The 17,550-nt window shown below is 38.8% G+C and overlaps 1 protein-coding gene across 2 annotated transcripts; it reads left to right on the plus strand.

Annotated features, from left to right (window-relative positions):
- Positions 1 to 851: 851 nt before the first annotated feature.
- On the plus strand, positions 852 to 17,111 carry RBM45 (RNA binding motif protein 45). 2 transcript variants are annotated; one of them, XM_014834069.3, is made up of 9 exons: positions 852 to 1,309; positions 6,618 to 6,740; positions 8,627 to 8,753; positions 10,902 to 11,024; positions 11,803 to 11,982; positions 14,439 to 14,568; positions 14,743 to 14,827; positions 15,032 to 15,195; positions 16,911 to 17,111. In XM_014834069.3, exons 1-9 carry the CDS (start codon positions 1,010 to 1,012, stop codon positions 17,101 to 17,103), a joined length of 1,425 nt encoding a protein of 474 aa, XP_014689555.1. In that variant the 5' UTR covers positions 852 to 1,009; the 3' UTR covers positions 17,104 to 17,111. The 2 variants fall into 2 exon arrangements, with proteins under 2 accessions (XP_014689555.1, XP_044624594.1); XM_044768659.2 differs by having other exon boundaries at positions 17,023 to 17,111.
- Positions 17,112 to 17,550: the final 439 nt, after the last annotated feature.

The raw sequence follows: 17,550 nt of genomic DNA on the forward strand, positions 1-17,550 counted from the left end.
ATATTTATCTGTTTGATTTCATAGCAACACAGGTCTTAGCAGCCTGGCCTTGAACGTTTAAGGAGCTCTGCTCTTGGACCACTTTCTGGTTTGCCGCCCAACAGCCGCATCTTCCTGGTGATCAGCAAATACACGCCGGAGTCGGTGCTGAGGGAACGCTTCTCGCCCTTCGGGGAGATCCAGGACATCTGGGTGGTGCGGGACAAACACACGAAGGAGTCCAAGGGCATCGCCTTTCATTTCATTTCAATGCCATTGCTAAATCCAGGCCTTGTTTCTGGATTTCTGCTAGTTTTCTGCTGGCCTTTCCTCTAAGGCTTATGAAGAAGCCTTGGAAGTCAGTACAGATTTCCCACTTTGCTTGCACCTTACAATTTCTCCTAGTTCCACGGCTGAGCAAGCCACCATTTCAGCTCTCCAGCCCCCAGACGTGCTTTCGGGAGTAGAGTAAATCAGCATTCGAAGCTGGTTTTGGTTTTGGCTCTGTTACTTGTTTCTCTATTACCTTTGGCTATTCCATGGGTCTCAATTTCCACATCTCAACAGATGAGGCTGGAATTGGATTACCTCAAAGATTCCTTCCAGCTCCAAGGCTATATAGTTTTAACTCTCTCCTACAGTGGTCTTCTACTAAGCTTATGACCAAAATGGCAAGTTTTGGGGAATAATCTTTGGGCTGTGGGGGTGGGGTAAGGCCATCGTTGGGAAAGTCTGTGCACCAGACGGGGCTCTTCTGACGGTGGGAAGGACGACGGCATCCCTGACGTCTGGGATTGGAGGCCTGCGCGGGGTCAGGCTCCCCCGGGCCGCTGGGGGGCGCTGCAGGCCGCTCCCCGGAAGCCGGCACGCTGCGGCCGGACAGCAGCGGCCGCCACACTCTTCCGTCTTCCGGAAGCGGAGCGCCGGACCCGCAACGGCTGAGCGTGCGACAGCTGCAGTGGCGGGTACGGCGGAAGCGAGGAGGACGGAAGGAGACCCGGGCCCGGCTCCCGCGCCGGGGTGGAGCGCCATGGACGAGGCAGGCAGCTGCGCGAGCGGCGGAGGCTTCCGCCCGGGCGTGGACAGCCTGGACGAGCCGCCCAACAGCCGCATCTTCCTGGTGATCAGCAAATACACGCCGGAGTCGGTGCTGAGGGAACGCTTCTCGCCCTTCGGGGAGATCCAGGACATCTGGGTGGTGCGGGACAAACACACGAAGGAGTCCAAGGGCATCGCCTTTGTCAAGTTCGCTCGCAGCTCGCAGGCCTGCAGGGCCATGGAGGAGATGCACGGCCAGTGCCTCAGCCCTAACGACACCAAACCCATCAAGGTGCGGGTGCCGGTCGGGGTGCCCGCGGGGGCGGTGTCGGGGAGGGATGGGTCCCCTTCCCCCAAAGCTGTGTCAGGGTAGGGTAGGGGTAGTACGTCCGCTCCCGGGAGCGGGCCGGCAGCACCTGGCATTCCTAGGGGAGGATGGCATGGAGAGAGGCTTCCTCAGGGCCCCGGTGCGGGGTTTGCGGGATGCGGGCGCTACATCCGCCCCCGGGTCGGACCGGGCAGCTGCGGCGACTCGGGCTGCAGAGCTGCAGTGGCTGGGCCTCCCCGCTCTCGCTGTCACGAATCCGGACCTCGGGATTCCGCGGCCTGGCTCTGGCCCTGGCTTGCGTGGAGGACTTCTCTGGCCCTCCTCTCTCACACCCCCGGATTACGATGTATCAAAACAGATGACTCGGCTTTCCTCAGGCAGGTCCGGGGCTTTAGCAACTTGATAAAAGTACATTAAGCTCTGGCCCTCTGGTGTTGGGCATTTTCCCAGTCCCAGACAGAAGTATGCGTGTATATAGTATTTAGCTGCATGTGATTAAAACTGCTACTATTGTATATTGTACTTCTGTGGTTTTTAAAATAAGGCCTCTTTGTGAAGGTATTAATAGCATGTTTTGTTACTGCCACTTTTCTTTGAAAGCAGACCAAAGTAAACTGCTTTAAGAAGAGCCAAATCATTGTGATGGTAATGTAGTTATGTTGTTATTAAATGCTTCTTTGTGTACTCTTAGTTCACCCTGGCGGTATTTTTAAGTTTCTGCACTCACTTGTCTGTAAAATTAAGGTAACTGACACATGGCAGGAAGGGTGATTTCGAGGTGATTTGATTTACTCTATGCTTTGAGCACAGTGCCTGGCACAGGTAAGCCCTCAGCATATCATTGTTTGTCAATAGCAGTCAAGATGTCATTCCTTACTTGCTGTGGACTCAATTCAGAACCCATTCCTGAGAATCTGGCAGTTGCACAAATTGTAGTCTTCACTGTCCTGTAGAAAAGTTGCTGTATATGTAATTCTGTTGGAGCTTTCCACAAAATTCTCTCTTCCCTCAACTTTTTTTTTCATTTTTTCCCATTTACTACAGAAAACTGAGAAGAACATTATTAATGTGGACTGGTGTAAGTGCAAGACTCAGATATTTCAGTCTCTGGATGTCTTCCCTGTACCTCCATTCACAAAAGAGAAGGAGCCTGGGAATATACCAACACAGAAGGCAGTAGACACTCCCGCTGCTCCCACCTCCCCAGCCCTCTGAAATGGGTCCGAACAGATCATCAGTCAAATTACATAGAAGGCCACAGCATATACTAGATCAGGAGTTGGCAAACTTTTTCTGTAAAGGGCCAGATAGTAAATATTTTAGGCTTTGTGAGCCACATAGGGTCTCTGTCACATATTTTTGGGGTTTTTTTTTCTTTTTTGCTCTTTTTTCTCTTTTTGAGGAAGATTAACCCTGAGCTAATATCTGCCACCAATCCTCCTCTTTTTGCTGAGGAAGACTGGCCCTAAGCTAACATCTGTGCCCATCTTCCTCCACTTTATATGTGGGACGCCTGCCACAGGATGGCCTGTCAAGTGGTGAGTAGGTCAGCACCCAGGATCTGAACTGGTGAACCACTGGTGTGGTCACCGAAGTGGAATGTGTGAACTTAACCACTGCGCCACCGGGCTAGCCCCCATATTTTTTGTTTTTAATAGCCCTTTAAAAATGTAAAAACAATTCTTAAATCATAGGCTCTAGAAAAGCAGGAAACTATAGTTTGCTGACTCTTGACCAGATTGATAATTATCTCTTTGCAGTTACGATCTTAGCAGAGACAGTTTTTATACTTCGAGTTTAATATAACCACAGAGATCTTGTAGGCAACCCAAAAATATGCCCTAAATTTAAAACTTATAGGCCCCCCTTTCCCTGATTAAATTCCTACAAGAGAAATAAAAGTCCCGACACTGAAAGGTACCCTCTCTTGTAGCCACAGAGAAATTAAATTGTTCCTTATTAAAGTTTAAATTCTCTTTTTCACCTTTTTCTCCACTCAGCTTCAGCCAGAGGTTGTTGCACTACAGTGCCTAGTTAGACAGTCTAAGTTCATTCTTCATCAGCTTCAGTTTGGGCTGTCTTCCACTGGAATATGTTTTTTTTCAGTATTTCTAAGTTAATTCAGTTTCAGTTTTTCTCATGTACTTTGCTTTTGCAAAGTTCCAAGGGATCCTTAAAACAAATAAGAAAATTATAGCACCAGGCCTACAGCCAGAAAAGATTTTTCAAGTAGGAGTCATTCTGACCAGCTACATTATCTGGAGGTAAGGAGTAAACGTGGAAACCAGAAGAGAAAAATCTTGGTTTTTAGTTTTGTAAGACTGCCTCTTATTTAGAGCCCGTAGTCTGTGAGCATAAAATCTCAGGAGAAATCACCTGTTAGGTGGTTAATTATTATACATCTGTTCTACTTAGATACTGTCTCCTTTATCAGAAGTTTGAAATGTTCCGTTTTCTAAAATTTAGAAATTTGTGATCTGATGGCACCTGCAATCTCAAATCTTACTTGAGACTCTTTTTTCCCCTGGTGTCTTCCCATATACTTAAAGGCTCCATATTTGTACTTCCCTATTGACCATTCATTACTGATACACCCACTAGACTAACTTTATTCTTTTTTTTTTTTTTTTGAGGAACATTAACCCTGAGCTAACATCCACTGCCAATCCTCCTCTTTTTGCTGAGGAAGATTGGCCCTGAGCTAACATGCAGGCCCATCTTCTTCTACTTTATATGTGGGACGCCTGCCACAGCATGACTTGATAAGTGGTGCTTAGGTCTACACCCGGGATCTGAAGTGGCAAACCCCAGGCCACCGAAGCAGAGTGTGCAAACTTAACCACTACGCCATTGGGCTGGCCCCTGGACTAACTTTGTAGTGGACCATTTCTGTGTTACTCGATACGCTATTACTATTAGCTCATATAGTGCTTGGCAGAGAATGTAGGTTTATTGAAGGAATAACCAGAAATAGACTCTATCGAGGGATATGTCACCAGCTGTATCTTATAAGCAAGGTCCTACACCTTGGGGAAGAATCTTTGGGCTGTGGGGGTGGGGTTTTCCAAGCTGTTTTCCAAGCAAACGTAACGACCTATTTTTTCAATATTTCTAAAATCCCATGGCTTTAGAAGTTCTGCGTCTTTTGGTTGCTGCCTCCTACTCTGGAATTCCATAGATCCAGATTTTCTCATTCTTGAATGGTATGCAGCCCCCCTTTAAAAAAGAAGAAGAGAGGCTGGCCCCGTGGCCAAGTGGTTAAGTTCACATGCTCTGCTTCAGCAGCCCAAGGTTTCACTGCTTTGGATCCTGGGTACAGACCTAGCCCTGCTCATTAGGCCATGCTGAGGTGGCGTCCCACATAGCAGAACTGCAAGGACCAACAACCAGAATATACAACTATCTACTGGGGGGCTTTGGGGAGAAGAAAAACAAAGAAAATATTGGCAACAGATGGTTAGCACAAGTGCCAGTCTTTAAAAATAAATAAAGAGGGACCGGCCCGGTGGCACAGCGGTTAAGTGTGCACGTTCCGCTTTGGCAGCCTAGGGTTCACCGGTTTGGATCCCAGGTGCGGACATGGCACCGCTTGGCAAGCCATGCTGTGGCAGGCATCCCACGTATAAAAGTAGAGGAAGATGGGCACAGATGTTAGCTCAGGGCCAGTCTTCCTCAGCAGAAAGAGGAGGATTGGCAGCAGATGTTAGCTCAGGGCTAATCTTCCCCCAAAAATACATATATATATAAAGTCAGCCAGAAGGGAAAAAATCAGATACACACTGCTAGAGAGAGTGGCAGGGACCTGAGATCCAGATGATGCACAGTACCTACAGAGGACATAACAGCTTTCACTCATCATATAAAAAAAAAGAAAGAAAGAAGAAGAAGGAAAAAACCTTCAAGGACCCTGTGTGATGATTTATATTAATTTTATTACATTTCTTCAAGTTATAAAAAAATAAAACTAGCCATTAAAATTCTTGTGCTTAGAATTCTGTAAACAAATCCATAATCCTAGTTAGAGATTTAAACATTCTTCTGGAATAATATATAACCAAAACAATTTTGCAAATTAAATAAAAAGAATATTACAAATTAAATTCCAAGTAATAATCTAATGTCACAGATGATGTTTCAATGAAAATTGCTAATAGTAGGAAAATAGAGCCTCAAGTCATCCTTTGTGTTCTCTTGCTCACATAAATCCTGTGTCTGCTCACTGAGATCATCCAGAATATGGTTACGTTACCTTTTTTAAAAGATTAATATTAGAAAGAAAACAATGAAAAATATGACCGTCTAGACTTAAACCTAACTGTATCATTAATTACTTTAAACATATATGGACTAAACACTCCAATTAAAAGATGGAGAGTGTCAGGATTTTAAAAAACCAAAAGACCAAACTAAACACTCTTTACAAGAGACATGCTTTAAGCATAAAGAGACAAAGTAGTTGAAAGTAAATGGATAGGAAAAACTCGTGTGGTATCAGACAAAATGGTCTTAAACATGAGGAGTATTAATAGAGATAGGGTAATTTCATAAGAATAAAAATATCAGTCAAAAAATATGTAACAGGCTGGCCCCATGGCCTAGTGGTTGGCTTTGGTGCACTCCACTTTGGTGGCCTGGGTCCACAGGTTCAGATCTCGGGCACAGACCTAGACCACTCATCAGCCATGCTGTGGCAGTGACCCACATATAAAATAGAGGAAGATTGGCACAGATGTTAGCTCAGGGCTAATCTTCCTCAGCAAAAAAAAAAAAAGGTACATAACAATGTTTATGCAGCCGATAATAGAGCTTAAAATACATGAAGTGTTATTTGTAGAACTCAAAGGAAAAAGATAAATTCACAATCAGATTGTTACACTCCTCTCTTAGTATCTGATAGAACAAGTAGACAAAATCAGTAAAGATATGTAACGTTTTAATAACACTACTAATCAGCTATATAATTGACATTTATTGAATATTCTACCCAACAACTGCAGAGTACACATTCTTTTTCGGTGCACTGGCTGTTGCTCTTGGTAAACAAAAATGCAAAAGTAAAAATACATTTGGAAAAAACTCACCACAGAGGTTGGTATACCCTCATATAAAAAGTCACTGCAATAAAGGTTGCTTAAAAAAACTTTTTGATGGGACCCTATTGTATTTCATTTAACCTAATACGAATCTCATTCTAATAAGGAAGTAAATACTTAAGGAATAGGAAAACAGTTGACTTTTTCACATTATTTTTGGGGTTTTGCTTGTTTCTTAGGTTTTCATTGCTCAGTCCAGATCATCTGGAAGTCACCGAGATGTTGAAGATGAAGAACTTACAAGAATATTTGTTATGATACCAAAGTCCTACACGGAAGAAGATCTGCGGGAAAAATTTAAGGTACTTACATTTTCCAATCAACTAGCATCTGTGATAACTTATAATCCTGTCATTTGTATAGTTACAAAATCTTGTGTTCTTTGAGTTAGATCATTAGATTGGTGGTGGAGAATTAAATAACTATTTTTAAGTCATCTATTTCTAGTTTTTAAATATTAAACCTAGAATAAATTAACTTTTTAAAGAATATGTAAAAACTGGAAAATATTAATGATGGTGTTTCCCCCCCCCCATATAATGAAAATACAGATTCAGAAAAATGACGTATAAAGCTCAGAGTTTTGAGTAATGTCACATACCTAGTGGGTGATGGAGCCAATATTTAAACCCAGGCTGTCTAAATGCAGAGCCTGCTTTTGGTCCTTAAAATTTCAAAGCACCTTTTTACCACTCCTCTCTATTGCCTCTCATGTAGAGATGAATCAGGCAAGCCTGAGGGTGTGGACTGTGTTATCCAGCATTTGTTACAAGCCTATGGCATGTTGATGTTGTGCTTGTTCACAGAAAGGCTTATCCTTCATAGGATTTTTGTCCTCATATTAGGCCTCTGAAGGAGTTCTATTTAAGGAAAAAACTAACTGCAGCTCTGAACTATAGTAAGCTTATAGTCAATGAAATTTGGAGACAATTTTAAATCTCTTTTTAGCCATTGACTTTTATATGTAGTGATATACTTTCACAAAATTTTTAAAAGGCAATTTTTAAATTGTTTTGAGTTGTAATTTTTCATCCTTTTCCTACTAATCTTCCCAGTAGTATGAATCAGATAAGCAGCAAGCAGGAAAGAAAAGAAACAAATAGTAAAAAGTAATTTTCAAGCTCCCTCTGTCCTACCTCAATTGAGAGTTGAATTAAATACTTGAAGAATAACAAATACCAAAAATATATATTCCTTACTTTCTCCAATAATAAGAAAAAGTTTTTACCTTCTGTATTTATAAATTTTTCTTTTTCTGAATGAACAAATAGGACATTTTTATCTAAATACGTAGTAATTAAGTTGCTAATTGGTTACATGAGAATTTTGTAACATAAATTATAAATACTGAGAATTTACATCCCATAATTCTTCCAACATTAAAAGCAAATATTCATCACGTATTTCTCACAGAGTATTAACTTTGTGAGTGAACCAGTGTGTTTTAGAGATATACTTTGAGAGGCTCTCCTTCAAAAGAATGCACATTCACTTCTGCTCCTTTTAGGAGACAGACAAATAATTATAGCTAACATTTACTGAGTGTTTAGTATGTCTCAGACCCTCTGTGAGCACTTAAGGTATATTAGTTCGTTTAACCCTTAAAACAACCCCATGAGGTAGGTACAACTAGTAGCCCCATTTCACAGATAAGGAGACAGGCACACAGGATAACTAAACTGCCCAGTTAATAAGTGGCTGAGCCAAGATTTGAATCTAGAAGGTTCAATTCCAGAGCCTCTGCTCTTAACCACTACTTAGCAAAATGTTGAGCTTTCCAGACCATTCACAAATTCTTACTGTCTCTCCATGACTTTGACAAATTATTTGATTTCTTTAGGGCCCAGCTTCTTTTCTGTGAAATACACAGTATAATATATATATATATATCCTTGAAGGATTGTTGTAACAAAAAGATAATATATGTAAAGCAAATGCTCAGTAGATAAAAATGATCATTATTTTAGTTACATTTTTATTTGGTTATATCATTATTATGGTTGTTTTTGTAGTGCCTCGTTAGTTTGTGACATTTTGATTCCATTATTAAAAATGGCTGTGAAGTCTGTTTCTAATTTCTTTTTTGCGAGCAAGAAGCACAAATAAACAAATTTTAGGTTAGTTCTGAAATAGTCTGTTCAATTATTAATTTTGACTCCTCTAAGATCATTTCTTTTAACTCTCATAGGTGTATGGAGATATCGAGTATTGCAGCATTATTAAGAATAAAGTCACTGGAGAAAGTAAAGGTTTGGGCTATGTTCGATACTTAAAACCATCACAAGCTGCCCAAGCAATAGAAAATTGTGATCGAAGTAAGGATGTGTTCATTTAACTTTGTTAAAGACTTTTTTTAAAAAATTCTAATTATTCTAAATAACTGAATCTAATCTTGGTTTTCGGTAATAACCATACGTGCTAATTTACTCTTAGCAATGAGAGTTTAAATATATATAGTCCGAGGATGAAAATTATTTTGGGGCCGTGATTGAGGTTTCATTGAGGCATTATCTTGAAGAGAAATATGAGCAACTGCATTAACTTCATAAATGAAAATGCTGTGGCCATATTTTGGTTATTATTTCTATAGGTTTTTGGGTTTTTTAAAGTAATTTAGTTTTACATATTAAAAAGTTGACATACGTTTTCACGGGTTTTTTTTTCTTTTAAATATTCTTTATATTAAAAAAACTCAAATTTTCTGTAATATTTGTTCATATTTGACCTAAACCCTAAATAAAATTGAGTACACTAATAAACATAGGATTTATAAGGTTCACTAACATAGGTAAGTAAATAGACGTTGGGTTAATTTCAACTAGAGTAACGTTAATTGGTTCTTCTGCTGTTGCTGGTATACATAATGAAGAATAGGAATTTTAAAGAAGCCAGGGAAAATATTCTTTGTTGTCATGCTTCTATTTATATTGACCGTTAGAGATGAGATGGGAATAATTAAGTTAGTGGGTTTCAGGATATTATAAAAATCTATACACTAGAAAGAATTATGGTTAATCAGTAGAATTCTTAGATATCTCTAAGGTACACACCCAAATTTACTCTCAGATCCTTCTCAATTTCTCAGTCAGTATTAATTGAGTAGCTGTGGTGTACTTATCAATATGTTAAGTAAAGGGATACAAATGGAACTTATAGCAGCCCCAGCATTTAAGGAATTTATAGCTATATTGGGTAGCCAAGATCTAATAGGCAAAAAATAGCCAGAAAATAATAGAGGATTTTTTTTAAGGCTCTTTGAAAGCAAGGAGTATGTCTTATTTGTCTGTTTTTGTCGCCCAAGTACCTAGTAGAGTAATAGGTCCTCAAAAAGATTTCTTGAGCTCTCTGTCAAAGATAGTGCAGTTTATAGTAGACTCAGTAAAAATTTTCCAAATGAGAAAATTTTCAAAAGTGTGTGGTATAGTCTATCAATGGTGAAAAACAAGTGCTCCAAATGAGCATGGGAATGCATCTGGAGGTAGGCTTTGCATGTGGTGTAGAGTAGGCAGGACAGAAGGTGACAGCAGTGTTAGCAGAGACACAGAGCTACGAATAACCATGTCTTTGCTTAATACTGTGAAGGCGACAGTCTGAGGAAAGCATAATATTCCTGTTGAGAAATTACGAGACAAAGTTGACTAGGTACATTGGAACCATATATGGGAGCTTATGAAGAGTTCCAGCTTAGTCTATGTTAGGATTCCCTCATAGATTGTTTTAAAAGGAGAAAAGAAATAAAAACTGTTTCAGGACCAACTGTCTGTTGGTCTAACCACAGTATCAAGGATGCATTTCCAGAGAATGAATTCAAAGTGGCTAGTTGTATTCTTTTGGGAGCCACTGAATAATACGATGAAAGCTATGAAACGTCTCCCTTGAAATATGCCCCTATGCACATATGCATAAACATTTTGTTTAAAGTTTTAGAGGGTTTGTGGAGCCTTCTTACCTTTTGAAGCTCTTCCTTGGGCTCCTAATTAAAACCTTTGATCCAGAGGCAAAGAGACCAGTTGAAGGGTTGTTGTAATTAATTGAAGAGGATCTAACTTAAAAACAGAGGCAGGGAAGTTTGAGTGAAAGATAAAGTCTTCTAAGTGTATTTCACAGGAAGAATCTTGATGGCAGGTTGAATGTGAAGAAGGCTTATAGGATTCTGGGGTTGAGGAGACAGGGAGAATGAATGATGATGTCATCTGTGGCAGGGGGAGATTTGAAACAATAGCATAGAAGAGCTGATCTTTCATGTCTACGTTGACCCATAATTTGGAATTCTTGCTGTTTCTCATTTACTCTTTGCTGTCTTCCAAAAAGCAGAGAAGGAGGTTTGGTGGAGAGGGCCATTGTGTAGACTTTTTTTTCTACAATTATATTTATAAAGCTAAGTAAAGCACTAGCAATCCAGTATATTTATAGGTATGTTAAATTTGCTATGAAACTTGAAATTCATGGATTCTCTTTTTCAGGTTTTAGGGCTATCTTGGCTGAACCTAAAAATAAAGCATCTGAATCCTCAGAACAAGATTATTATAGTAACATGAGGCAAGAGACTTTGGGACATGAACCTAGAGTAAATATGTTTCCATTTGGTAAGTGGGCTGCCTATACTTAATAGTAGAAGTAGTATATGCAATCTGATTTTTTTTTAAATATTCTTTTATCAGCAGTCTGTAAATCTCATTTTGTGAATAAAAGTCATAATGTAGTGGGGTTTATTTTTAAGAAGTTGGTCATGACTCCTCATGTCCTTAATATTTAACACTTATTTTGTTTAACTTATTTCCAATGATAGTTTTCTATGCTTAGTCACGCATTATCTAGTTATTAGACCACATCACTGCCACTTTTTTGGGTGAGCTGCTGCCTCTATGCAACTGACCAAAAAGTATGAAAGACAGGGACAGATGTCCCCTCAGGATGAGTACTAGAATTTTATCCCTAAACTACTATTGCTTTAAAATTAGGGCTAGAAAGGAGAGGAATGACAAAAGTAGAAACTAGAAAAAGGGGAAAGTGAATGATGAAAGTAAGGCCTGGGAAAGTTATTTGGCATAAACTTTCTTTTAGGTGAAACACTAGGCAGATTTTGCAGTTTTGCATACAAAACGTATTCCTGTGAAGGTAGATTACACATTTCTGCTTATATTTCTGTGGTGGAGGTAGGGGAGTGGGGAGAGTTGTTTGTTTTCTCATCACTGGTCCCTTCTGCTAGTGCTGATGACCGAGAGCATCCTACAAAGTACAGTGCCTTTGCTCAGTGCAGTGGACTTAATGACAGTTCATTTTATTATCCAGGACCTAAAATTGTTAAGTGAATTCTTGAATGTGTAGAAATTTAAAGATTTACTTTTTTTTGTATTGTTGAAGAACAACAATCTGATTTTTCAAGTTTTGACAAGAATGACAACAGAGGCCAGGAAGCCATCTCCAAACGCCTGTCAGTGGTGTCAAGAGTTCCTTTCACTGAAGAGCAGCTTTTCAGCATTTTTGATATAGTACCAGGATTGGAATATTGTGAGGTTCAGCGAGATCCTTATTCTAATTATGGTAAAATAATCTTTATATTATTTTTAAATATACTGTAGTTTATTAAAATGCTTTTCTCTAGTGGCACTTTTTACATCAGATACCGTTTGTGTGATGGTTTTGTTTCCTTTTCTCTACTTTAAACTTTCAAATACAGTGATACCTTAATAAATAAACCCCAAGGAATATGTCTCTTCTATAGTCATTTATTTTTTAGAAATATTTTAATTCCCACACAATGGAGCATTCTCTGTTTCCAGTTGTACAACAAAAATACCTCAGAATAGAGTCTTTCTCTGTACTCTTGATTAATGCTAGGCAAAGTTATAAAACCCTTAAAGTTTCCTCCTCAGCCCTAATCTCTTTTTCTTGAACTTTATCCCTCGAAATGACACTCCTTCCCTTCATGTCAAGCATCTAATTGCCCTACTTCTCTCTCTACTTAGTCCCACTCTTAATAGAAGCAAGGCTCTAATATCAGCCATTTGAACTTGTTAACTAGTTAATCGATTAAACTTATTATCTAGTGTTAGCTTAATCCATCTTTGTATTCTTTTTTTTTTTTTAAAGATTGGCACCTGGGCTAACAACTGTTGCCAATCTTTTTTTTTTTTCTGCTTTATTTCCCCAAACCCCCCCTGTACACAGTTGTATGTCTTAGTTGCAGGTCCTTCTAGTTATGGGATATGGGACGCCACCTCAATGTGGCCTGATGAGCGGTGCCATGTCCACGCCCAGGATCCGAACCCTCGGCCGCCACAGCGGAGCGCGTGAACTTAACCACTCAGCCACGGAGCCGGCCCCTGTCTTTGTATTTTTTTTAAGCCTTTTGATTTTTTAAGGTGTTTTTTTAAAATGGAATCATTGTAGCATAATGAAAAAGGTTGACATTCCTTCCATTTTACATTAGACTTAGGTGCAAACCCCAGCGGTGGCACGTATCTCTGAGATGTTGGCAAATTGCTTATCTTCTCTAAGCCTCTCTTTCCTCATCTGTAAACTGAGATACTTAATGCTGTCTATGCCAGGGTTAGATAAGAATTAGAAACAATATATGTAAAATACCTAATGTAAGTCTTGGCACATAATAGGCTCTCAATAAATCTCAGTTGGTTAGTTGGTTGTAAAGAATTGGAGGTGAGGGGTGGTATAGAGAAATCATACTTGGCATTTCTTCCAAGATATGCTTGACTTAGTCCTTTTAGGGTGTCAAGGATGTTGAGGGAAAGTAGAGAAGTGAGTCAGGTAGTATGGGCTGACAGGCCTGGAGTGCCCCCACTCTTCACACAGATCCCCCACATACTTAATATTACCCTACCCAGTGCTGGTCTTTTAAGCAAGACTGCCCATGCGAACCTACTTTGGACCATCTCCAACCTTAACCCAATCTTACACTATCATTCTTTGGTCTCACTCAAAGGCACACATTTTGTATTTTCTGGCACATTTGTTATATTCATATATAATTCTATTTGTTTTGTGTTTTCTTTCCCTTTTATCTGGTATGTTGAAATTTATTTGTTCCTTTACCTTCTGTATTGTTTCTCTGGTTGGATTTGTTTGATAAATATGTGTGTCATTGGAACATGTTTTTATTAATGGAAGTATCACCATATAGTTAGAATCCTATTGAATCATATATGCAAAAATTATATGAATTTTATATGTTTGTTTACTTTCTGACTTTTATTTTAATTACATTAATATGTTGGAATGTGTGGGTTTAGAGAGGAACGTTAAACTATAACAGTGTTTTCCCCAAAGTGGGTTGTATTATAAATATATACATAATATATAATTATGATTGTGTTGTATTGTCTTTTGGTTGTGTTACAAGCTCCTGGGCTCTCCGTATAAGGACTCCAGTATAAAATTATCCCCCCCTTCAGCCCCACCCACCTGATTTGAAATCTATCCCCTTAGCTGGAAGCTCTGCAAAGGAATGTGAAATATGACTTCTGATCTGAGACCCTCTGTTTGCAACCTTTTGTTTTTTTTTCATGCATATGACTTTTCCTCTCTCTACCACTGCAGCTAGCCAAGATGACTATGTATTCTTTTCATATATCACTTCTCCTTTCATTTCCTACTCAGTATGATAGGGAAAATTTTAGAATTTCAAAGTAGATTTCAAAGAATCAAAATTTAAGAAAAACTACTTAGTTTTTAGGTATCTCATTGTCATATGAGAAAAGCCAATATCCTAAAATTAAATTCATTGGACAGAACTTATGATTCCGTTTTCCTTAAAATATAATGTTCGTGTTTTCACCATAATATGGTTTATACTTTGCTTGTAGGAGCACAGCTGTTGCACACATGTAAGAAAACTTTGTTTCCTAACACATTTGATTCTGTATTTACTAGTTGTGTGATATTAGGGTATTTCTATATTGTTTCATTTTTGTAGCAACACAGGCTTTAGGTATTCAGTCTGCTTTCTTTTTAATTCCTGTATATTCTCTCCTTTGTTTTAGGTCATGGAGTGGTTCAATATTTTAATGTAGCATCAGCTATTTATGCAAAATACAAGTTACATGGATTTCAGTACCCTCCTGGAAATCGGATAGGTGTTTCCTTCATTGATGATGGGAGTAACGCAACAGAGTAAGTACCATTCCAGGAGTGGCCAAAGCCGACCTTTGGATGTACGTGATATGACTTAAAGAATGAAAATAGAAAAAAATTGACCTCTCACGTGAGGAAGTCACATGAAACAGGTGACTTCTTAAGAGATTGAATGTTTCTAGTTTTCTGTAAATTATTAGTTCTTATCTCCAGTCTCCTTAGAAAAATGGCAACGCAGATGGTAGCTGCACAGCTTGCGTCAATGGTGTGGAATAACCCAAGTCAGCAGCAATTTCTGGTAAGTAGGTAAGAATTCAACCCTCACAATACGCATAGCATATAAAATAAATGTGGCCTTTGTTTGTTTCCTATGTAAGCAAATTTTCAGAGCTATAGTAAAACACCACATAGGTGCAATGATACACATCTCTTTAGTTCTTGCCTTAAAAATCTCTAAAGTGCAGTTTTTCTTTTTCTCATTTTGTGCCTGACTCTTCAACAGCAATTTGGAGGAAGTTCTGGATCACAGTTGCCTCAAATCCAGACAGATGTTGTACTTCCATCATGCAAAAAAAAAGCCCCTCCTGAAACTCCTGTGAAAGAAAGACTTTTTATCGTGTTTAATCCTCATCCTTTACCTTTAGATGTATTGGAGGATATATTCTGGTAAGATTTGTATTCCACAAACTTATGTTTTATAATATAATTTATTTAAACCAGTAATTTAAGCACTCACAATCTTGAAACTTCGTATATCCCCTAGCTATCAGCTATCAGAGATGATTTGTACTGTAGTTTAATAAAGTCCTTATTCATATCACCTTTTAAAATATATTATCATTTCCTTCTCTTCTTTATTATTTACACATCCTAAGTCTCTACACAGAACTTCCTGTTATTTTGTTCGAAAGACGTAAGTCCTGTAGTATTGTGTTGAAAAGTTGCATGCATAGAATGGACAAATCATTTGTTTCTTGATAGAATATAGATCTATATAGACCTGTCCTCTAGAATTATTTTCACATATCTTTTCCTTTGTAATTTTAATTCACCTGAACAGTGATTACTAAGCATCTTCTATTTTGCTAGCACTCTGTTGGATCCTTAAGGATTATATACAGTTGTGTGTTGCAAAACAACATTTCAGTCAGTGATGGACCGTATACGTGACGATGGTCCCATAAGATTAGTCCATGTAGCCTAGATGTATAAGCTATACCATCTACGTTTGTGTAAGGATGCTCTTACAGTCTTCCCACAACAGCAAAATCACCTAACGACACATTTCTCAGAACGTGTCCTGTTGTTAAGCGACTCATGACTGTAATTACATTAGGTAAACAATAACTTGATTGTAGGGAAGAGTATGTAAGTGTAAAAGGAGAAGGCTCTTGTTCATTTCTTTGTTTTTCATATAACTCCTTTAACCTTAACTTTTTCTTTTTGATCTTTTTCCTGTTTGCCTTACAACAATGTTAGTGAACTAAAAAGATAGATAGGAAGCTTGTTAAAGAGCTGCACAAAATATCAGGGATGTGGTTCAAGTATTTTGACTTTTATTTAACTAATTCATTTAGTTTCTTTCTTGAATCTCTCCTCTGTACCAGGCAGTGATTTTGCTAAGGGCAAGAGACATTGTGTAAACAAGACGTAATGGCCCTTGTCCTCTTAGAGCTAATCTCATGCAGCAGACAGACAGGTAAATAGGAATTACAGCCTAGCAAGACTGATGTTGTGAAAGGAATGTTCAAGCTATGAAATACATAGGAGGGGCACCTCCCGTAGAAACTCTGAGAAGACTGCTTGAGAAAAGCAAGGTATAGTGAAGGCCTGAAGAATAATAGTCATTTAGCCTGGGAAGAAAGCTGGGAGTTTGGGTGGTTATTCCTGCCAGCGAGAATGTGAGAGGAGGTGGTTAGAATATGGAATTTGAGGAACCATGAGGGGAGCTGAAGCTGGTGAGGACAGGGACCCTGTCAAGAAAGGCCAGCAAGCCCTGTGTTAGGGAATTTCTCCTTACCCTGGAGGCCTGAGGAGCTGCCGAAGGGATTTTAGGAAGGAAGATCATATTTGTATTTCAGGAAGATCACTCAGAAGACAGGGTAGAGGATAGATTGGAGAGGGACGAGCCCAGAGGGCAGGGAAGCTACTGAAGAAGGTATTAGAGGAATCAAGGAAGAAAGAGTGATGGTCTGAATGAGGAGAGACCTGAGTGAGGATGAAGAGAAACTGACTGAGGAGATGTTTAAGAAGGAAGATTGACACGAACTGGAGATTGGATGTAAGGAGAGGGGTGAAAAAGGAGTCCAAAATGGACTCCAATTTTTAGACCTGAGCAGCTGTGTTTATCAATTTCAGCTGGTTTTTTTACTTTGTTTCAGTCGTTTTGGTAACCTGATCGAAGTTTACCTTGTGTCAGGAAAAAATGTGGGGTATGCCAAGTATGCAGATAGAATAAGCGCTAATGATGCCATTACTACTTTACATGGAAAGATCCTGAATGGAGTCAGACTTAAAGTTATGCTGGCGGATTCCCCAAGAGAAGAATCTAACAAACGGCAAAGAACTTACTGAGTCTTGAGGTAAGCCCTTTTTAATCTGACTTTTAAAACGCACTGGCTAACTAGTATAGCAAGAGGAATGTACATAGAGTGTCTATTTAGGATTTAGAAGGTGTTGATTATAAGCACTGTGGCTTAAAACTTCGCGGATAAAACCACAGCTCAGGGGTTAATTTTACAATATATTTTTTAAACTTGTACTTCTTAAACCTAAAAAAATGTTTTTGATGTTTCCTGGAAGAATGTTTTTGCCCTTCTATAAAATAAAATCAGCTTTCAATTTAGAAAATTAAATAGTATTTTGTTTGTTTGTGAATAGAATGTGTTAGATATTAAGAGTTGAACTTTCTACTATATGCTTACATAAACTTTAAAATTAAAATACTTCTAAGGATTTTTAACTTGAAGAATTAATGTCTTGAGTTATAAATTGAGGTAATTTATAGCAGTCTTTATAAAG

Source organism: Equus asinus, chromosome 4 (genome assembly GCF_041296235.1).
Source record: "Equus asinus isolate D_3611 breed Donkey chromosome 4, EquAss-T2T_v2, whole genome shotgun sequence".
In the NCBI taxonomy this organism is placed as follows: Eukaryota; Metazoa; Chordata; class Mammalia; order Perissodactyla; family Equidae; genus Equus; species Equus asinus.